At 39.6% G+C, this 23960-nt stretch overlaps 1 protein-coding gene across 2 annotated transcripts in view; it reads left to right on the top strand.

Annotated features, from left to right (window-relative positions):
* SUSD4 (sushi domain containing 4) overlaps positions 1-23960 on the top strand; it is a 48422-nt gene that overhangs the window by 13598 nt on the left and 10864 nt on the right. The window contains exons 3-5 of one of the 2 annotated variants that reach the window (XM_009972508.3): positions 4054-4266; positions 11646-11825; positions 15395-15583. In XM_009972508.3, the coding sequence (XP_009970810.2) occupies positions 4054-4266; positions 11646-11825; positions 15395-15583 (582 nt within the window). The remainder of the gene's footprint in view (positions 1-4053; positions 4267-11645; positions 11826-15394; positions 15584-23960) is intronic. The other variant, XM_032989432.2, reaches the window with a different exon arrangement.

A 23960-nucleotide genomic window follows, 5' to 3' on the forward strand; every position in this document is an offset into this window, starting at 1 on the left:
ATCTTATGTACTTATTTACCTTATCAGAAGGTGTTATTGTTCATTATATTTTACACAACATCCCATAAAGTTGCCATGATACTGAAAGTCTGAAACTTAGTCTAAGTATTAATATATTTTGATTACTGAAATAGTCAGTTCCAGCAGTAGTTTTGTAGTCTTTACTTTAGGGATTGAAAGCCATACAATAGCATCCCATAAAGTTGTTGCTGGCGATGCAGTGTTGATTATGATGGCTGCTGATCTTACTAAATTTTTAGTATATAGGTAACATGAAAATTTACTGCTTTATTTGACAAGTGTGTTGTATAGTTTTTACTAGTATGTACTGATGAATCCCCCTTCCCTCTTTATAACCATGAGAAAACGTCCAGTAGTCAAAGTAAAATTTCATTCTTTTCCCCAAAGACTCATTGAAAGGTTTATAAAGAAACAGAATCCATTGTAGTTCTAAGTTATTTTTTATCTTATTTGATATACTCTTTCCTGCAGGATAATGCCTTTCTAGTATAACCAAAAGATTAGCTTTCTCATTTATGTAACTTTTATGGTTCTTTCCAAAGACTTATCTCGTGGTTCTTCCTGAAAACTGTTTTGAGTGATTTCATCAGGTTCTAAAGGGACCAAAGTGAAAGATGTCCTGTTTATAACGTGAGATTACGCCTGCCATTAGAAAAATACTGTTTCACAACTTTGAGTAGCTACTCTTAAATGCCTAGCTTTGAGAAAGGAAAGAAACTAAAGATTGTGAGGAGAGAAGACTTAATTTACCAAGTTGTATTTCGTTGAAGATATGCATTGACTCATTTTTGATAGGGTGGATCTTACATAGATGAGATTATATGGAAAGGTTTATTATGTAAAAGTTCCAAGTCTGATATCATTAAGGACAACTGGAAGATGGCAATTTTCAGGGATGTTTCAGTATTGTTGTTCCTGAATATTGTACCAGAAGTTTCATACTTAGATTGGAAGAGACTGATGGACTTAAGTCAGCTAAATGAACTGCTGAAATACTCAGCACACCTCTTGTGTAAGAGAGGAGCAACCCTGCTGAAATTTGGAGTAGTTCCTGGCCTCTCTAGGTTGTAATGGCCCCTTCAAAACACCTGTGGTGCCCTCTGGGTGCTGGGGGAGCCCCAGCACAGTGGCCAGCCTCCCTGCACCTCCCTTGCACACGTCCATCTCAGCCAAAGCACAGGAAAAGGTGGCACAGCGCTGGCTTCACCGCTTTGTGCCTGGATCATATATGTCTTCAAAAAGAAGCTTGCTATACAAGTGACTCCCACTGATTTTAGCAGGACTAAGATTTGGGCCAAATCTACTGTTGATATCTACAGAGAAAAGCTGGAGCTAGGGTTTTGTTTGCTTTTCCTTTATGATATGACCATGAGAAGTTACCATATTGCATGTGTAATCTGCCTAACCGGGTATTCCCTGGGACATTGTCCTTATTCCTTGCTTCAGGGAAAGGAAATGGAAATGCTGCATGGAAGCAGTGATCTTGTGCTGATTCCATGTGTCATCTCTTATTCAGTAGCTGAATAACAGCTGGCTACCAGCTTTGTAGAAACTAGAGGGTACATAATTCAATTTTTCCATGTATGTTCCAGTTCCTTATTGGGAATTCCCCTTGGGGATAGATGTGTCTGCTCACAAACTGCACTCAAGAATAAGAACCTAAGAGACCAACTTACTGCAAAATGATCCTTGGGAGGAATGGAAGTCTTTGTTTGTGAAAGGTCACCATAGAAGTGGCAGTAGGGTCACAGAACTAGGCTGCACCAGGGAACAAAACATTTTTGCCTTCTGTACTGACGGTCCCAACATCTCTAACTTTGCATATTTGATTTAATGAAATCTGAGAAATGAGCTTGGCTTATTTTTTTACCAGGCAAATTGTATGTGACCTCAGGACCTCTCTCTTTTCTGTTGTTGCTGAGGCATAGTAGTAGGCAGTTGTGTACTTTTCCCTGATGCAGCTAGTGAGAAAGGACACATATTTCAAGGCGGGTTATAATATTCCTTGCCTGACTGCAAATTCTGAGATTACCAAATGTCACCACAACACCAAAGTAACAAAATTGAGCTAAATGTCATGTTATCCCTTGGATTAGTGGAAAATAGTTAAGGTCATCACTGACTTTATTGAAGGATGTGGGTTTGATGCCTGAAGCATAAGAAGCTTCTTTTTTATCTCCCCTAAAAATGGACAGCCCTTCTCTGTTATTAAGTATTGCCTACAGTGTGTAATCCCATGAACATAATGACTGTATTTCTCCTTGTTCGTCATGTTAGCAAATGATAGTGAGTTTTGAGCAATTTGCACTGGAGGTCTTGAGCCATGCGGCAGATGAGCAGGTGTGAAGTTCAGAGATTTTTTTGACTTGGCTACTGCACTAACACTTCAGTTCTCATGATAAACTTCACTGGATGGAGGAGTAAAACTTCATAAGATCAGATGCTTTGCTGTTCTCGTTCTGCTTCAGCAGAGAGAGGGGAACACTAGTCAAGTCTCTTTAGGTGTAGTGCCCCGGGTATCTGAGCACTGCAGAGGGGCAGAGGCTGGGTGTAGGTGATGGCTCTCTCCAGCATGCATGGTGCTTAATTATTCAGGCTGGGTTCTTGGCCACCAGGTCACCTTCTGGAGATTGTAGCTTGGTGGGGGAGTTCAGCGCAGTGACCTGGACTGGCATAAAAACAGCTGTGTATGGAGTCAGGAAAATGCAGTCCTCTCCAGTGACCCGACGGTGTGTGCTGCTGAGGCTAGTGGGGCAGGTCGTTGGACATACAACGCAGTGGCTTGGTGAGTGCTTCTTGTATTCTCCACTATCAGCCTTCAGCCAAGGGGCTGAAGGGAGAAATTCAGTGTTCAAATGCGAGAGCCCTTTACCACCTTCAGCACTCTCCATTTAGCACAGCGTTACACTGAGCCTTTCAGTGGAGGGAATGATTTGGCCTCAGGAAACGGAGATTTATTTTGAAAAGTCTTCTACTGTAATATCTTCCTTCTCTCTGACTGTACCACGGAGGCATTTCATCCTTATCATGCAGGAAGTAGCTGAGGCTCTCTGATACTATTCTTTTAAAATCAAAACATTAAAGCTACAATGCGATGATTTTCAAATTTTCCAGGCATCCCTCCCGCAGGCATTAATTGCCCTCCTGCAGTTCCTGTTGCAAAGCTATTTGCTCTTTCAGTATGCAGTACTTGTTCAGTGCTGCACTAAACCTTTGTTGCTTTGCAATAAAAAAAGCTGCAGTTTATGCAAATGACATTGAAATGAGTTTGATAAAGTGCTAAACAGTCACATTTTATGATTGCGACTGTTGGGTTTTTGTTTGTTATTTTACAGTTAATTCTGGGGAAGTAAAAGACTTTACAAACTCCCTTCTGGCGTCAATGCAGTAATACAGTACTCTCATAACAGTGTTTTAAGAATTTGGTAGAGCCAACAAGCCAACGTGATAGGGGGATCACATCCATCCAACATCATAATGTCCTTTTTCCCCTGTGGTACAGATCCCTCCCAGCTCAAAATCCCCCCGTACCTAGCAGCCCATCTTTGGTTTTGTTTATTATGTCTTTGGACGGCACTTGGGTTTCATGCCCTTTTCTTTATTTCTTTTTCCTCTCTGCTTCTGACACATTATTATTCTTTCCAGTGACTGTGCCAGACCTCCAAAATCCCATAGTCCACAAGAGTAATTACAGATGCATTACTGTGCAATCCCCACTGGTAGGTTGGGTCAAGTGCTTTATTTTTATCCGGGTCAGCTGCTGAGGAGTGTGGTTGACTTTGCTTCCTTAGTAGCTGCACGACAAGACAGCAGTGTTTCTGTCACCTGAGTATTTCTGCTGTAGCAGGAGGTTGGTCTTCTCCCGAGTCCGGAGTACCCAGTAACCAGGTAGGGTTGCTAGTGGTCATTAGTGGAAGATATGAGGCCCCCATGAAGATTAAACATCAAATGGAAAAACCTAGAAAAAAAGTGCGACTATGGCTCCACGAGGAATAAATGAATACAGTTTGATTGTATCTTTGTCTGACACAGGGTTTGATGACCTACATGCCTGTGCTGATCCTGGAGCTCCTGAACACGGATACAAGACACCCAGTGCAGGTGTTTTCTTTGAAAGTGTGGTAGTCCGGTTTCATTGCCAAGAAGGATACAGGCTTAACGGTACTTCAAAAAAACTTTGTGTGAGACACTTTAATGGCTCCCTGAGCTGGAAACCAAGTGATAAACCTGTGTGCCTACAAGAAGGTAAGTCAGTTTTCTTAAAACAGTTCACCAGTGTCAATTCTTCTCACTTGGCCATGTACCATGTCTTTGTGTCTCAGCACAAAACACACAAGACTGGAGTCCATTTCACTGTGTCCCATTTGATGCATACTTTAGTTTCCTATCCGTTCCATCCATAATCCCCATTTGTCAGTTAAATTTATACTGTGAGAGGTTTTGTGTGTGCATGCATGCATGTGTTGAAAGGGACATAAGAAATCTGAAGAAAAAAAGATATTACATTCCTCCTTTTAACTACTTACAAATTGATGCAGAGAGGAAAAAAAAACCAACCTCCAGTATATGTAAACTGTGTGCAATGCTTTATACAAGCTGCCCATTTAAAACTCCTTTCCACAATATTTCACTAGGAAAATATGATTAATTTCCAATGCTAATCAGGAGTTTTAAACAATTCTATTTTATGACATGTGCATGTTTCAAGTAGGAAAATCAAATATGGATGGACTGCAGAAATTTAAAGTCACAGTAGAAATTTACTTTGAGATAATTCAGACTATTATGACATAAACCAATTTATTTTTGTTATATTGCACTTTTGAAATTGTATTTGGGTTTAAAGAATTAGGATGTTAAATTATTTTCTTCTTCTAGACATGAAATAGAGCAGGATTAATCTTAACGTCATAAGTGTGAATTTTGGCCAAAATATATCCAAGCAGCACAAACTAATTATTTCACCAAGTATTTTAAAGATTTAACTTGTTCTTTTTGTTGATTTATTTTTTGGTCAACAGAGCTATTGAAATCAACAGGCATGAAAAGCATTAGTTGAATCAAGTGTATACATTTTAGTGTTTTGACTTCTCCACTGTAGTCATTAGCCATTGCCTTGTTGTCTTCAAGGTGGAGCAAGATAAATTCTATTTCAGAATGCCTTCCATCATTTAAAATCAGATAAATATATGGACTTCATTCAAAAGTAGTCAAAGACCTACATGACTCATGAACACACTTACTGCAGAGGATCATGCATCACTCAGTGTGTATAAAAGTTGCAAGTACTTTTTTATGGTGATGGAGGATGGGTATGAGAATCCTGTGCCAGGACAGGGGTGCATGGAGGGATGTGCCATGACAGGAGCAAGCGGGGCCTGGGAGGGCCACACTCGGAAGATACATGTGAAGGGAACAACCCTAAACAGTGGTCTGTGTGGAAATGGTGCGTGAAATACTGGTGAGAGTAGCCAGAGGCAGCTGGTGAGTGGTCCATGGTCTTTCAGGTAGCTGCCCTGTTGGCAGGAGAGGTCTTGGCAAAAGAAGGACTCCTGGACATGTGTGAGGCCACAGGCTCCAGGGCTGTGAGGGGCACAGTCGTGCACTGCCTCATGGTATGCACTGAGACCACAGCTGATGTGCAGCACGTAAGGGCAGTGGGGGCCAGTAACACCTGGTCGTAATGATGGCATGGGTCAGCTTCAAGGAAACAACCTGATGCCTGTAAAAATAATGTATGTGTTAAAATCATGCCCTCTCCTGTTACAGCCACCTTTCATAAATGCCCTTGTCTCTCATCTCATGGTTATTTCAGAAAAATACATGTACAGTGACAGCAGCATATGTATAAAATGGGTATTTGATCTACCAGAAAAAGCTATAATGCTTGGAAAATCTGTTTTCTTAAACACTGCAGGTAGCTTCTAGGATTTTCAATGTGCATCTTTGAAATAGTATCTGTATCATATACTGCAGTTGTTAAAATAAGCATTAACATTTGTTGAATATTCAAACCTCTTCCCACGCCCCCCAGTCCACTGGAAATCTGTGGAGGAAATTTCTGATCACAATACCATCAACAGTGAAACTGCCACTGATGTCAGTGTGATCAACACTCGAGCCAGGTGTTTTCAAAAAAGAAATAAATTGGAAGATGAGAATGTGATGGATGATGTGACAACAGTTGCTAAAGAGATAATCATTACTTTACAGCACAGAACACTTAAAAAGGATTGCTAGCCAATGCTCTGATCAAGCAAAGCACTTAAGCTTGAGCATAACTGTAATTATGTGATTAGTCTTGTTAAAGTTCTGTGCTCAAAATTAGGCATACGCAAAAATGCTTTTTATTATTTGGACTGAAGAGTAGGACCCTGATTTAGGATTTAGTGAAGCAAGTGCTTAAGTACTTTCCTGATTAAAGGTATAATGATACTTTAGGTATTATTAAAACAATCCTAGGGTTTAGCAATAGGAAAAAAATAGTTAGATGACAGAAATAATTCTTCTTTCCAGTGCACAATATAACCACTGATTCAGAAGAAATACAAAGCAAAGGTTCAGTGGCAATCTATGAGACCTAAGCATTTGCTTAAGTGCTTTTTAGAGTGATCCTTTTGTGTACTGGGAGCAGAATCATGAGCGAGGGGAGGTAGGCTGTGTAGGAACGTGGCACATCTGGAGAACAGTTAAGGAGAAATTATAACAGGGTTTATAATTCTCAGCTGTCTAATGACATACATAAAAGTCCTCCTTGCAGAAATTCTGTAATGATATATAAAAAGAAATTTTAAATTTGTAGTGTCTACTGGAGAAGTAAGAAGTTAATGTTTTACCATTCATCATTAGCTATCACAAGGTGAAATAAACTTTATGTTGCATTTACCCATTTAAGGCAGGGGCTGGCTGCCATGTGTGTTGTGGTGTGCTATACACGCCTCTCATCCTACTGTATGTAAATGTCAGATACTGCCAGCTTGAACAGTAAAAATGCTCAATACTTTGGAGTTCATTTTAAGTTAGTCTGAGGAGTTTCTATTCAACTAAGGATGGTTACATATAATTTTATGTCTGTATGTTATGTACATTTAGTTGTTGTTACGTGTTTACTAGGACAATCTCCAACCACAAATGAATGCTATTTACCAAAGGAAGTAAAGCAACCTGTTTCAGAATGTAATTGTTTTTGAAGCTAATGCATCTGCCTGGAGCTCTTCATCCAATCAATTTGATTTTATAGGTCTGTCATTTCTTGTTAAGAGGCAGGAGATTCTAAGTGTCAGCATGAGAATGAAGTTGCATGACTAGGTGCCCAACAAATGCCCTGTCAAAAATCTGTGTGGTTAAAGTTATGTTCTCATGTTGATATACAGCATGTTGTGACTGTAACTTCCATCAATTCTAATACGGTTATGCTCATAAATACCAAATCTCTAAGTTAGGAATTTTGTATTTACTGTTTAAGAGCAATATGTCATGTTGTTCACTTTAATCTAATCTTCTCCCACTGTGATAATGTGGCTGCTGAGACTGTTGCCCTGCTTGGAACAAATGCTACCTCTTTCCTATGAGATTGAATTTAAATTTACAGTCTACATGGAGGTGGCAACCAAGCGGAGAGCTGTGCCCTTCTCTCCTGGTGTGTCTGCAGGCAGACGCCTTCGAGATGTCCTCTGTGCCTCATTCTCCCACTAACAGGGATAATAAGCCTGCAGTGAAAGTAGTGGACTAGTACACAGTTTGGCTACAGGTTTTCTGTAGGACATTTAGCACTCAGTTCTCTTTGCCTTTATCCCCGCATCTGTGAGATGACTGAAGTTGTCTTATTTCTCCATCTCTTATCTGTCTTGCCCAGTGTTTGCTGATTCTTAAGCTTGGTTACAAGCACTGTATGATGTTTGCAACCTGTGCTTAGCACAGCGGCCACAGATCTTAGGCAAAGTCTCTGTACACTGTTGTAATACAAGCAAAAACAATAAAGAGAAAGTGCTATTTAATATGCACTGAAATACTGTGTTTGCCATCCACAGAACTATCTTACTAACACAGTACTATGGATCTAACACTAGTGAAAAAGCCCAGGCAATATTGATTAGATGTTTGCTTTCAAGAGGACAGGGTCCAGATGAGCTGTCCCTGCATTCGAGTCATTCTTCATGATGTTCTTTTCATCCTTTCTCCCTGTTCCTCTCCGTTCCAGCCTGTCAGTGTTGTGGCTAGGTGTAGTCTGGGCTAATTCAGAGGCTGCTCCGCAGTGAGATACATAGGAGCACTGGACCTCTGCATTTGAGTTTACATACAGACTAGTAACCAAAACAGTGCCAGAGCATGGGCCAGGGCGCTGCTCTGCAACTGCACATACTGTTACTGTGTTAGAAAGGTCCCTGACGTGGTTTTGGCTGATGTCAGGTAGTACTCCGCGAGCAATTCCTACAAGCACCTTCTGAATTAGCACGGAGTGGGGACAGTTCTGACAGGTGAAAGTTCACCTGCAATAGACACAAGCCATGCCAAGTGAGCTGGTACCCATGGATGGCGTGGCTATCTCCATAGTGTCCACGTCATGCTTTCCTTCTGAGTTGCCTTTATGGTCCAGGTGATCTTGGGAGGAAGGGGGGTGGTCCTCCTTCCCCATGGGCTGGAATAAACTGTTTGGAGAGTCGATGCATGGTTTGCACATAAACTAAAGCACTATAACTATGGTGTTTATCAAATTTTACTCTTCAGACCAGTCTTCCTGTGATGGGGGACACACTCAGTTTGCTAAAGCCAAGAATTCCTAATGTACAAAGCTGCATCTTCATGAGAGTTAGGTCAAGATGAGTCCTTGCACCTGGCTGCACCCCACATCTTTGTGCCTCTGCAAGATAAGAAATATGTTAGTTTGGCTGCCCCATTTTAATATTCACACAGTTGATATAAGCAGATCTTGTAAAACTGCCAGAAAGGAGTGTAAATCATAGCCGTTGCTGTTCCATGCTGGTTAAAGACTGGGTATTCCCTTAAATGGTTTATCAGCTTCCACGGATTTGCTGAGAAGTACTTAGAATAAAGCAGTTTATTTTCTAGGACAGGACATTTTAAAACCAAGACACTTATTCTCAGCTTTTCCAAGCAGAAATTGTGCCAGAAAATGCAATTGTTCGCAGCGAGGCGACTACTGCAATTTATGCCTGACTAAGTGCTAAACAATACAGATTCAGCCAGTGGGAAAGCATTTGCTCACAAGGCATCAGGAAAAAGAGCTGTAATACTGTGGTCCATTGGTCTTGCGTTTAGCCAGGGTTTATAATAGGCCTGTTATCAAAGTCAGCCAGGATGTCGCAGGCGGAGGATGATACAGTGAGCAACTTATCACTGTTCTCTGCCAACATCTAGCTGATTAAAATGATTCGATCTATAGCTGTTACTTGGAATAATGGGGATGAAGTCTCTGTAATAGATCATTGTTACAGAATCAATTTTCCCCCGCTTTGAAAGTGAAATCTCATATTTTACTGCAGTGTATGTATACACATCTCTCTTATTTGTATAGCAACAGAAAGCTGTTATGCCAAGCGAGTGAGCTGTTCATTGACGTTATCTTCTGGCATCCATCTCCAACCTCCTCCTGCGTGGCCATGGAGCAGGATCCCCATCTATCTCATCCCATCCTCGGGAGTGCCCAGGTCAGCCTCTTTGTGACAGCATTCAGGGCTTAGTGTCAGGCGTTTCTTAAGGGGCATCCTCTGCTGTCTCCTCTGCTGATTAACTCACCAGAGAGAGAGAGAAAATGGTCCACTCTTGGAAGGTGATGCCTGCATCTTCCGCCCAGTGCATTTTTATAACCTTCTGTTAGGGTACACATCCTCTCAGACTCAGGCATTTATAAATGAATAAGTTCTACGAAAATGTCTTGCTGCAGGTTCTCAGCCCACCTGGCAGACTGCCAGCCCTTCCTGCTACAAGCGCAACAGGAGGTACCTGCAGCAGCGGCCAAGGAGCTAAAGTAACAAGAGAAATAGGGGAATTTTTGACTAGGAATGTGTCCAGGCCCCATACTAAAAGTACAATGTGTTTTAGAAAACATCCCTATAATGGGGAGGTACACAGGAAAATATGTTTTAACTGGGGAAGCAACACTCTTCCACTTCATATTAGTAAAATTTAGTGGTGGAGTCTCAGAATAATAGATCCCCTAGTTTAGCTAAATAAATAAATGCGTTATGAAATGCATTTGCTCATAGTAGTTTGCGTGTGCTATGCTAAATGACATTTTATCTTGCTTCTAGCTGAGCTTCTAAGCAAACAAGCAAGCAAGCTGTTGCCATCACTTTACTTTGTGCATGCTCACAGTTAATTGCTAAATACAGAGTTTCCTCTTTAGTGAGAATTACCCATGAAAATGGCAGAAACTTTCTCTTTTATGCAAGTCTCAAGGGACTTCTGAAACTTCTTTTTTTTACATATAAATATTGCATTCATAAATGAAGAATATTCTCTCTTGCAGTAGAAGTGTTGGGAAAAAAAAACAGCATAAAACAGGCTTATAATATTTTTACTGTCTTGCTTTTATTTGAAATACTTTGTGAGTTTTGATACCTGGAAACTTTTATTACCATCTCTGTCATGGATTGACTGCTGGCAGACAAACAGATAATTTTGATTATATTTTCCCAATATTTAATCTTTTCCTTTCTTCTGTTTAATGTCACTTTGCATTTATGAGGAGAATGAATGTTGAGTCACCTGGACTATTCCTTCCTATCTTCTTGGCTTGTCTCCTAATTATTCAGTATTAGCAGAGGGATTTTTACCCTGCCTCACCCTTTCCTTCCACTTTCCACATCATCTTTCATTTTTTTAGTCTTCTGGGGTTTATTTTGTATTAAGATGTCTTTGGCACTGGTATATGCAGTGAGATAGATAGAGGACTGTCCTATACATGTATCATAGACAGGTAATAGGGCCCATGCCTGTGTATTGCTAGAGGTTTGCAGTCATTTCCCTTGTTGAAAGTCTTCTACAAGCACTTGAAATGCTGCTCAGGGCCTTAGAAATCATGCCCTCTAAAGGCATATGAATTCAGGCACATAAAATTATCTGATTTAAACCAGAATCAATGAGCTTAAAGTGAAGACATTCTCATAACGAACTCTGTGGAATGGAGCTGAATAAACCCATGTAAATGTACCTGATTTTCATCTGTCTCTGCTAAAACTGCAGTTTTTCTGTGTTCCTCATGCCATATCTGTATTTTATCTTTTCTTTCGTCCTGTCCTTAGTGCTGTCAAAGTCTGCCTTCACATGGGACTTCGGGGTAGTCAGACTGTGTGGTGTAATTTCCACACATGATGAATAGAAGGACAAAGTTAAAAACAGTCTTCCTAAATGCTCTTAATTTTGTTTGTTTAAAAATGTCTGGGGGAATGATCCATTATTGTAGCACATCAGCTTCTACTCCAGTGCTATAGACTTTGTAATGGATGGTTAAATAGGGAAAGGACATATTTACTGAATGCATGCATTTTCAAAATGGTTTAAGGAGAGCACTTACATTAACTAATAACTTTTGATTAAGAGATTGATTATTGAATAGCTAGCCATGTTTTTTTAATTAAGTTACTATCTTTTTTTTCATGAAGTCACAGATTGCCTTGTTCCACATGTTGAAGATGCAGAGATTCATAACAAGACATACAGGACTGGCGATAAGTTAATAATCAGCTGTCATGAAGGATTCCAGATCCGTTACCCTGACTTAGACAACATGGTTTCAATATGTCAAGACGATGGAACATGGGATAATCTGCCCATTTGTCAAGGTTTAGTACACCAGCACATCCTTTTTTATAGCTCATGCACCTTGTGATAGTTTGCCAATTTTTTTTACAGTTGTAAGGTTGTCAGTGATCTGATCAGCTCTACTGTACAGTATTTGAATAGTGATGCTGCTAAGATATTTTTTTTATTTCTCTTCCCTATTGCTCACTGCAGGAAAGAAGATGCAACTTTCTGAAAATACCAATACTTAAAATACTAATTTAAGTACTGCTTTTTGTTTGCTAGTCTAAATCTGGCACAGATACATTGCATTTAAAAAAAAAAAATCAGGATTAAATCAGTCAGAAGTTCAGCAAAAGATCTGATGGACAACTGACATTTTTGCACCAATTAATTTCTGGAAAGATTTAAGCTTCCAACTACAATTTACCTTTCTTTTCCTTGTGCAGTGGGCAGGGGTAGAGGAGAGAAGCTGGAACCTGTTCTTCTATCAGAGTTTTCAGCAGAGTTGTTGATCAGGTTCACAGTCCATTAAACCCATAGGTATTGACTGAAAATACAGGGTGTGCGCAGGAATTAGTAGCATGTGCACATGCTACTAATGCTTGTATTGGTAGTGTGGGATCCCAGCTTTGCTTAGACTGTGAGAAATGGCTGGGGGTAAGCCAGTGTTAATGAATTGAAATTCAGTAACCCTGAGCTGCTATTGCCTTTACATTTTTAACATGCATGTGTTAGTACCACTGTCTTGGTTTTAACCAATTCACATCTTGGTAACAAACCTGACCAGCTGAAAAGCATCAAGAGATTTTAACTGTCTTTGCTAAGAAGACTGGGTTAGTATTAACTTTCCTCAAGCCCATCTGTTGTCTCCTAAAGCTGACACTTCTCTGTAGGGACTTAATTGCACCGTCACATCAATTTGCAGGGTCGGGGCAGGCAGGCAAGGGAGCTGGGATGCTTCTCAGGAGTGATGGTGTCAGGTCGAGACACAAACGTTGGGGCTTGGTGTTTCTGCGGTAAAGCGGTGAGACTGGTGGGCGCCAGAGTCAGAGGTTACAGGAGCTGTTTGTGTGGGTCTCCCCAGTTAGGACACTCGATTTGGGCACATCAAACTGTCCCCCAAGGTCTTGTCTTAGATTATGGCGCAGACATGTGAAAATTTAGGTACATTACAGGCCTAGCTCAGTGTTTTAGATGCACACATTGAATCTGAATAGGGCTAACAGAAAGGGGAGTTTTCACAAACCCATAAAAAAGTGGACACTAGTTTTGAGGTATCTTATCAGCAAAGACATTGTTTGTGGCAGTATGAAGTATACAGCCTATTTTTGCAAATGGGTGCACCTCACACCTAAGTGAGGTAGATTAAGACTCTTGCAGTTAGGTGAGATGAGTACTCAGAAGATTGATTTGCAGGTACTGTATTTGCCAAAAATCCAGGTGGAAATTTTGTGACAGCCAGCATTAACTGGGTAAGGAAAAGTACCCCAAGTACCCCTTGGCTTGTTACTTTCTTTTGTTGCTGTACTTATACTATGAAATACAATTAATTTCTGCTACTCAGTATTTGATATTAAATGCTTTTCAAAATGAAAGCAGTGCTAATAAAAGTTAAGAAATCAATTGCACAAGAGCCGAGTGCTATAGCTACCAGACAGGAAGAGAATAGGCAAGTCAGATTCAAATATCTGCTATATTTTGCCAAAGTCTATAAACCTCTTCCAAAATTGTCTCCATAATTTTCTTTTTGCTGTGTCAAGGACTAATATCAAAGCCTCTTGTCTACTTGCACTAGGTGGGCTGTCAATTACATTTCTATGACGCTTTGATTACAACAAGCAGGGGAGTCTCATGACACTAAGATGCCTTTTTTTCTGCCAGAGCAGTGGAAGGAATTGTACAACATAAAAGATTCCAACCTCAAACTATTTTTGCCACAAGATAATAATGATAATTACTAATCTGAGGTGATGTGAACTAAGCAAAAAAATGTCAGAATTAAGTTTTTGGGGGTCTTGAGATCTTTGGAGACCTAGGGATTTTCATAAACACTTGGCTCATACAAATTTAAGTAAATCTCAGTCCTGCCGTACAAGCAACGCAATGAGCATTAAAATTCTGAGCCAGCAGGACAAAATTTTCCCTGATACAGATCAGAAAAGAGTAAGCTCGGTCTTGCTCGGGCAGTCTGGGCTCTTTCTGTCCCACTGGAGGGTACTTATATCGTCCTGCTCAGTGGGCTGCTCTGCTTGCAGGAACCCTGTTACTTGTGGGGCATACTTGATCAGGGGCACAAGCAGGAGCCAGTAGATAGGATGCTTGAAGCTTTATTTGAGCAGGGAGATAACCAGCTAGTAAAACAGCTATCAAAACCATTGTTCTAGTAGTACAGTGTGCTGTAAAAAGCTTTCAAGCTTTTTCTGTTGCTTTCTTTTACTTTTGTCCCTCTCGCTCAAAAGACCACTGCAAGGAAATAACCACTTGAAGTGCTGCTGGGACTTTTTCTTTTAGATGCCAGTATCTTACAAGAAGTTCTCAGATTGATTTTAGTTTCCCCTTCAGACTTTAAATTATGAGAGTAGTATGAACATCCTTCACAAATTCCTAGTAGTGGCAAGAGACCTATTTATGGATTGCTATAATGCAGCTCCTATTAGTCTTATAACTTTGTAGTATTATTTTTCATTCCCTGATTACTAATCATCTTTTCTCCACATTATTGCAAATTAAAAAATCAACAGTATTAAGTATTTCACAGAGGGACATTTGTAAGGCCATGAGGAATTTTTTTTTTCTCTAGTACAAACTCTTATCTAAATACCAGCCTAAACCAGACTTTGAATATATGTGAATGACAGGTTATAAAATCATTTCATATATCAAATTCACTGCTCTTTCTTGCACCAAATATGGCTGGATAGCATTTAACTGTCACCACTCAGTACCGTCCATGGTACAAATCCCTCAGGAGTAATTCCAGAAGTAGAACATAGTCTCTGACTACATTTACAATTTCTGGTGATAACAGGTACCTTAACTTTCTGATAACCTAATCTGAGACCTTGTTCAGTGTTTTATCATGGGACTGCTCATAGGAAGCCACATCCCTTTAGACGTTCTCAAACTGGAATTTCAAAATCATTGATTCTGTCTGCAAATCTTTTACAGTTGTGTGCACTTTGTCACAGGAGCAGTTTTAATATTAAAGATGGTTTATATGCCTGTCAGTTTTAAGAGGAGGAATAAAACTCATGGTTTATATAAATGACAATCTTTATTTGTTAAAGATTCTACCTCAAAACAAAATTGCCATCTGCTAAACCAGTGAATGTTTGTGAAACAAAATGCTGTCATTTTCAGTAAACCTTTCCTGGATTTGCTGAGAGTGGATCCCACGCTAGCAAAGCATGTGGGCTAAACAGTGAAAGGGTTTGAAACAGGGTAATGAAGCATATGTATCAGAGGGAGATCATGGAGGCATGTCATTCATAGTAGAGAAGATGCAAAATATCACACTCCTCAATTTAGGAATTACAACCAAGATGTGTGAAGATGACTGAGATAAGCACCTTATAATAAAAGATACCTCCCTCTTCTTAATTTGCAGGTTGCCTGAGGCCATTGGTTCTTCCTCATAGTTACATTAACATATCTGAGTTCGAGTCCTCCTTCCCCGTAGGAACAGTGGTGTATTATCAGTGTTTTCCTGGATATAAACTAGAAGGGGCAGAGTTCCTTGAGTGCATGTATAACCTTATCTGGTCAGATAGCCCACCTAGGTGCCTTGATGTGGAAGGTAAATGTCTTATTGTTTGTTTATCTTTCAATTTTGCAAAATCAGCATGCTCTATATGATTTTAACTCAGGGATATAACCACAATTTTGCTATATGTAATGTTTCTACAGGCCATGCAGAGTGTATCTGGATTTTGTTTTGTGCAACCTAATGTGGTTCACTGCACCATTAGCTCTTGGTGTTCCCTAACAAACATTTGCTCTCTTGGTGTCCAAAGTGCGAGAGGGGTAGCTCTTAGTGATGATTGCTTTGCCCTTAAAGTGTAAATTCTTTGCAGCTTTTCTAATGAAAATGCTGAGGAAGTTATGGAATTCACATTTGTGCGCAGATGGTCCGAGTTTCTGTAGATATGGTTAGATATCTATGATAAACTAAAAAATACTCCATAGAAACAGTTTGGGCTGTGCCAGCTGCAAACTTTATTCAGTGCTATGTGATGCTGCACACTTGAATATTTGTTATCTCTCATAGCAGTTAAAGAAGGATTTGCAACTAAAACGACTGAGCCAATTTATTGATTAGGAACATAAAAAACATTCAGTGCGAGACAGAGGTAAATCGTACCAAGCCAAAAGCAATAATCTCTGACGATAGCTGCAGTGCTGGAATGGAGGATATTGTAGTGCATTTATATCTGCATCTCATATATTTAAAATAAAGATACCAAATGGATTGCTTCATACACTGTCAAAACCTTGTGAACTACCTTCCTCCATCTTCGTACTGTGTCCTGAATGAAACATCCTAAGAAGTCAGCAGAATCCAAATACATCCTCTACATTTAATTCCCCTAAAAGGACTACATTTTTGCTCTATTTCAGGCCTGTAAGGAAGCTATCTATATATAGAATTTAGCTAAAAGCAATTATAGGAATTCGTATGTGATGCCTATGTCACTGAGCTAAAGGCTAAGTATTCTGGAAGTGCAATAATATGCCAACACCATCAACAAAGTGATATACTGCACAAAAATAATAAACTGATCCTTCTTTTTAACTGACAATTCAAGTCCCAAAATTCAAAATGCCTTTGCAATTTTGGAATGACATAATAAAATAACTTTTTTTTTTTTTCAGCACATCATAAGAGATTAATCCCAAATCAGCTCTATGTAAGCTGGTTTTGGAAGGTTTGTTTGTTGTTATTTATAGCACAAAAATACATTAAAAAATCAGAAGGGCCCTGTTAGGCTTAATCCAAACATCATAACTGTTTTGAAAAAAAATGGCAATTCTCCAGTTAGGAAGATAAGAGCATTAAAATACAGAAACTCAAGTGTATGAAACAGAAGAAGTTGTGTCTTAACCTCACTTAGCACTGGTGAGAATTCCAGCTCCTATCAAAATACCTGGGAAAACTCTGTGCTCATTGTTTATTGCTTGTATTATGAAGTCATGGAGAGGCTCTTTTTTCTTGACAATTTAAGATATGGGATAAGGACTGCTGCCCTGAAAGTTCTACATTTTAAGTGACTTGTCAGACGTTATCATCCCCAGTCAGCTACGATGATCTGTGATAGAGGGGACCGGTGTGTGCCAGCCGCTGAGCCAGGGCCATCTGGGAGGCCTCCTGAGTTTTGACCGAGATCCAGCCTCCCTTTTAATCGCTTTCATATTACTCTCTCTAAATCTTAAAACTCTCCGTGGTGGTTTCCTGGTGGCGTCCCACCCGTGCATGTGTTGAGCGAACCCCAGAAGACTGAAGCCCAGAGCAGAACGCTTGCACGGGCAGGTTCTGCTCAGCCTGGGGGCCGTCCCTGCTTCGGCTAGGGCGCGGGAGGGAGCAGCAGCACCGAAGGGTCACCCCTGACAAGTCCCCTTAGGAACTCCGGTGCAGGGATGCTTCAGCTAGTATGCAGCAAGCTTCAAAATTGAATCCACGTAAGGTAAATCAACTTGAGATGCCCTCCTTGGAAAGTGTTTGTTCAGGTGATTTATGCAAGGAGTGCCTGTCTCCAGGAATCTTGTTACAATCCACTACTCTTAATTAATGGACAAAACTCCCTCCCTGTGTATTTCTTCTTCTGCACCTTGCATACTGATGTCAAGCTCATTTTTCAGCACTCCTTTTACATGTGAGGTATAATCTCGCCAAGCAGTATTTTTCATAGAGGAAATCTGCAAATAACAAATTAATTCCACTTATTTATTTCCATGATCAATTCAAAATTTATTCTAATGACATTTCCTGCTTAGTATTTTAATATGGTAATGATTAAAAGCAAATGGTTGTTGGGAAGCTATAGTAAACCATTTCAAGAGCTTTTATTCTGCTATAAATAATGCAGTTTACAGCTTTCTTGTTTTGATATATGTTCCTGAAACCTTCACAGAAGGAATTTCTTAAATGTGTGTGTAATCGCACAAATGCTATATGTCAATCTCGTGAATTTTTCCTCCTTTGTTAGGCCAAATAAATTCTGAATGAAGGGTTTGTAGCTCCATTTAAGTAAACAGTTACACCAGGGACCACTCAGCTCCCGTCGTGCAGCATGCTTTCTAATGCTCAGTCCAGTCTTATTCTCAATATTGGCAAGCGCAGAGCTTCCACCGACTCTGGCGAGAGACTGATTTTTGCTGATAAGGAAGCAATTTTTCTGATAATTAAAATCACTGTTGCTTTATCACAGCAGCGCATAAAAATTGTGTTGCCTGGTACTGAAGTGCAGCCAAAACTGCGGAGTTATTCAGTGGCTTCTCAGAAACAGCTGTTTGCATCTGATCAGGGAAGCTGTGACAGCTCAGGCAAATAAGGATACCTCTAGCTCGGATTGCCAAGTATTTACTGGTATGAGATCCTCTTCTTAAATGCTGGTACCTTTGCCAAATTTAAAACATTTGGACTGATTTTTTTATTGTCTGCCTCAAGCTGAATCATTTGGGAAGCTTCAGCTGAAATGGTTCAGCTATATCTGAGAATGACGGTTGAGGAAATGGTGGTGTTTTACCAGTGCTAGAAAATTTTACAGTCATTTAGAGGATAAGATGAAGCATCTTAACACTGAATTTTCTTCTCCTTTAAGTCCTCGATTTACTTCTTTAACTTTCTTAATATCCTTTTTTCTAGTGGAATTCCATAACTATGCAGAAGTTTTTTTAAACTTCCTTTGGTACTGAAGCTCAATTGATACTTCCAAGGATATATGAAAATCTAAGGAAAATGTTATTTTTTAATTTATACGATTTTTTTAATTACCAATTTGGGGTTAACCATCCATCCCATTGCCTTCTGTAAAATCAGATATGCAAACGATGGGTGGAGGAACCCTTAAATTGAAGATTCTCACATGGGATATACACGTTAATTGTAAAATCAGATGGCTTCCAAAAACATTGGAGGAAAGCAAACAGTTGAAAACATACTGGCATGGAACTCTGTGAAATGAAACATATAGAACTAGTAAGTGTTTATGATATGATCCTTTAAGATGAACAAAAACATTACACCGGATTGGAGAAATTAAAAAAAAAGCCTGGCCATTAGTACTTTGGGAATATGATCTGCATATGATTACACACCTTGCCATCTGGAATCTGTATTTTAATTTTTCATGCCCTTTGGAAGACTTCCAAGAAGAGGTAGGGAATAGTTCTTACAAAGAACTGGAGGGGAAAGCAGGCAAAGAGAGGAAGGGCTGGAAGAATTTGATTATAGTGCTAATGCTAGAATATAAAGCAGCTGTATAGATATTGCAATTGGGAATTCCTGGCTTTGTATTTAAGAGTAGAAGGGAAAACAGGTTGATTGAATGATTGAATTTGCAAACAACAGACATGATCCTATTATCTGGAATGTCTGGTTTCAGCATCATCCCAGCTGAACAGAAAAGCTGGTCCTGCAGGAAATCAGATGTACTGCAATATCAAAACTTCATTCTGCATGCCAGGATCAACAGATTCTCTAGCTGAGGTTAAGCTTGAAAGAATGTAAAATAGAAAATAAGTCAAATTTTTGTAGTCAGATTTAAAATTAAAATGAAACTAACAGGAATAGACTTCAAAGGGGAGATTTGATGAGTAGAAGAGAGGAAAAACATAGAAGAAAACTGAAAGCATTTCAGATCTCTGATATGTAAAACCATCTTATTGTGAGGGGAGGTGAAAAGATACAATACTAAGCAACCACCAATTACAGACAGGATCCTGGAAAATTATAAAAACTATGGAAGAAAGGTAGGAGAATGAAGGAATTAAGAAAATTGCACAACAAAGCCAGAAGAAGTGCAAGGGAACGAAGAAAAATCCTACCTGGAGCACCAGGAAATATCTGAAAAATAAAAGGAGGTTGGTCGTATGAAAATGAAAACCAGCAAAGTATGCTACAAATAAAAAAATATTCTGGAAAGACAGGCAAAAATATGAGACAGAGCTCTAAAATGATTCTTCTCGTAAACCTGAGGACAGACACTCATAGAGAGGTTCTGATAATTCTGACATAGAACCTAGAAAATAAAGATCATGAAAGAGTGCTGGAGGAGGGTGATATTACAGGTGCAGTGCCATAGACAATATTTCAAAGCAAAGTAGCTTAAACTTTCTAACCAATTACACACAGGATACAAGTAATTTCAAAGAAGGAAAGCTTCAAAAACGTTCATTCTTATATAACAATTGCTAATGCCATAAACAGTGATTGACACTGAGCTATACATTTAATACACTACGCCCTTAAAATATTTTAAATTCTTGATGCAACATACAGCAATACACTGAGAAAAAAAGACACAAGTCAGCCTGTAACCAGTTTATGTTCAGGAGTCAGAATAAAGTAAGCAATCCTAAGCCTGAGATATTGTACATTGGTACGAATGGATTTCTCTCTGTGTTTCTTTGTTGACATTGAGAAGGCTTTAGATAAATTCCAACATGACAGACTGATGTGTATTATGAGGGAAAATTATGTTGGTGCAGCAGATCTCCAACAGATGAAAATCCTGTAAAGAGAGCAGAGGGCAGCAATACAAGCAAGTTATGAAACACTTCGGTATTAAGAAATTAAGAGGTAGATATCAGGATTCTGTTCTATGTTTACACGTCCTCAGCTTGCAGGCAGGAGGGAGAATAAATTAAATATTGCCCAACTGTCAAAGAGGTCATCCAAGTTAACTGAGTTAATGTTAACATAGGGACACACTGATAGTCTTGTTTTTAATAGCTCTGACTAGAGTGGTGTTTCAGAATATATTCACTGCCTACAGCAATACTTCTTGCAACTCAGGAATGACAACCAGCAGTAAATGCTCAAATAGCAGCAGCCAACAATATATGTAAGCACCTTTACTTGAGCAACACCTTTATATCAGTGATGCCTTTAGCCTGATGGCCAAAGGATGAAATAGGCTGATAGTGTTTCAACCTGGGGGCGATTAAGTCATAGAAAGCAAGTGTGATGAAGAAGTTTAAAAGGACAGTTTTATTTTAAAAAGTCATTCACTAATTCTGTGTGTTTCTGCACTGTAGCCAGTCGATTTGTTCATCACCCAAGAGTGCAGAAATTCAATGCATCTGGCCACCCTGTAGGAGCGTGGAAGTTGAACACTTTAAGGAGAGACTTGGAATAGCTGGATTTTTGTGCTGTTGGAGAATGATGAAATTAATCTGTACGCCTTTACCCACACCTTTACCACAGCTGAAGACGTGTGGAAAAGAACTGAATGCAGAAACAGCGCAGTGACATGTAATAGTAGGCATACAAATCATGTTCTTCTGTGAACATACTGCTTAATAATCATTTAATCTTTAAACTCCAGTGGGTGTATTGCAAAGTGAAACAGAAAGAAAACCATACCACATTTCAAGACAGATTGATACACAAAAGTGAGCTTGTTATGAGGAATGGGGGGTTTAGAGAACAGTCTCCAAGTTGAGGACGTTGTTTGAAGAAGATAAATACCATTATATTTCTAAGTCACTACTCCTTTTTGCATTGCAGAAATCTTCTTTGATCTTGGCTATGGTTGAAATAGATGCCTTCTCCACTGTTCCTAGATTTTCAAGAAAGCAACAGAACAACCAACTTGTAATCTGTTCCTTTTATGTCTTCTGTTTCTGCTTGATGCACAGGACTGTCACAGTAAATCATTGTTTTACACCTGCTTTATCACCTGTGTACCTTTCAGAAACTCCTTAGCATTTCCAGAACCAGCCAGACATCCCAACTTTTTTATGGAGCTATAATTTCTGCCCTGAAGTTCCATGTTAGCTGCCAGATGCATGTAGCATTTTATCCACAGTGCTTTCAATATGCTGACGATTATGTGGGAGAAGGCAGGAAAAATTTCTCCCTGAGGTCTGTTTTGTAATATTAACCTTTAACTGTATCTGGCAGGGATCCTCAGAAAGGAAAAGCACGCTACTACACTGTCTACCTTGAAATCAAATATCTCTGTGCTTTATGGACATGTTCATTAAATTTGGCTACTTCTGTGCGTATAATCACAGAACATCTTCCACAAATGGAGGGAACTATAGCTACAGACTCTATGCATTAGGAAGTCCACTCACTGTATAGGTTTATTCACTTCCAGAGATAAAAAAAAGTACTTAAATGGTGGCAGTTTCACCAATCAGTGTAGGCAAGGACTTGATAACTAAACGTAAGTAACAGAAACCAATACTCTTCCATGCCTTCCTAGTCTTATAAGATGGCTTGTGGTATCAGAGTGCTAAGATCACCTGCTGGTTTTCCTTCCCCTTTTTTTTCCTAGTAGCACCTCATTGGGAATGAGACCTTGTGCTTTTCCTTCTGCCAGGTGGTTTAGCTTGATTTCCTCAGCCTTCACCTAAGCCCTGGAATACAACTTGTCTATTCCAGCATTCCTTCTCTCTATCAACCCCTGATGACTGGTGTAGGTCACACCAGATGGGCTCGAGGGGTTCTTGCTTATAAACAAAGAGAAAAAGCTGTTAGAGGGATTAAAATAACATAAAAACATTGACACATCCAGCTCACAGTGAGTGCTGGCTTCTTCAGACATCCCTGGCAGGTGCTTTTAACTGTCTGGTTTTCTCAGCCAGCTTCCCAACAGCTCTCTCTCCCTCCTCCACCTCCATTCTACTTCTAAGCACTTTGACCTTTCCCATGTCTGGGGTTATCCTGTGACGCCTGTCGAATACCCAAGCCTTGACTTATTTTGAAGCTCTCAAATTCCTTCCTGTTAGACGTCTATGCAGTCCCCAGCATCTGCTTCTCAAAGTCCTAAAAAGACCATTACTGATCATAAAGTCAACCACTCCTGAGAAAAGGAAGAAACAAAACTAGAAACAAGTGATGAAGAAAGCTGAAACAATCTGCTGTATATGAGACCACAGTGCTCCAAGCACTCCCATGTGAATACTGAGCATAAATATTTCCTTAAAGACAATTATGGGCCTCTTGCTAAAAGAACTCCTAGCTCTCTATTGCTGCAAACTCGTCATCAATTTTTCATAGTCTAAATGAAAATTGCAGTTTTAAACTTCTAGTTTATAGGAGAAAGATCACTTGGGGTGTGTTTCATCCCATATCTGTTGTGAAACTGAAGACTTTGGCATTCAGATCAGTGTTTCACAGGTTGCTGTGCTGGGGATGGCAGGATTGTTGACGTTAAGTGTGAATTTGGTATGATGCTCCTGTAGGAGCTCAGCTGACTGGAACTGCAAGATGGGCTCTGTAATTTGTAACTCCAGTAACAAGGAAGCCCTGTGTACGATAAGTGATTGTAAATCACCTCCTGTTTCTATTTGGGATTCAGCTAATGTTAAACTATTATTAAAATAGCCTTGAAACTAGTTTTATACTGTTTCATTTAGGCTCATACAGCTGGTGTCAGTGATAGCAATTTTCACAAGATGGTGTTTGTCAAAGCTAGACCAGAGAAGCAGCTTTTCATTAAAAACTTAATTATTCAATTAATTTCACACTTCATAGAAGGTGAAAAGTGCTTCTCACTGTGTTGTGCACATTGATGGGCCGACCTCGCTATTGTCAGTGGTACAGACTTACCCAGGGGTGATTACCTAGGGGTAGAGCGAGCAGCTTGGAGCCGTGAGATCTGGGGTGTGCTCCTAGCAGCTCAAACATTGACTTGCTGACTGGTTGAGAAGAAGTTGCTTAACTGTTGGGTGTCTTTTCAGAAGAAACATGTAAGTGACATTGTGATGGTGAAGTAATTGAGAAAGATTAAGATCGAAAAGAGTTTGGGAATTATTGGCTAAGAATAGAATATTTTTAATAGTTCTTGCTGTAGGCCTTCAGGAAATAAATTTGCTAGCAAGTTTGGAGTTCAAAATAAGCATCTTGTATCTTCGTTACTTTAAGTAATGTCTACTGTCAGGCTTAATATGAGTTACTTTATATATTAGTGCTCACTTAGTTGTTTCCCCTAAGCTATCTATTC

Source organism: Tyto alba, unplaced genomic scaffold (assembly GCF_018691265.1).
Source record: "Tyto alba isolate M040663 unplaced genomic scaffold, T.alba_DEE_v4.0 Super-Scaffold_16, whole genome shotgun sequence".
Lineage (NCBI taxonomy): Eukaryota > Metazoa > Chordata > Aves > Strigiformes > Tytonidae > Tyto > Tyto alba.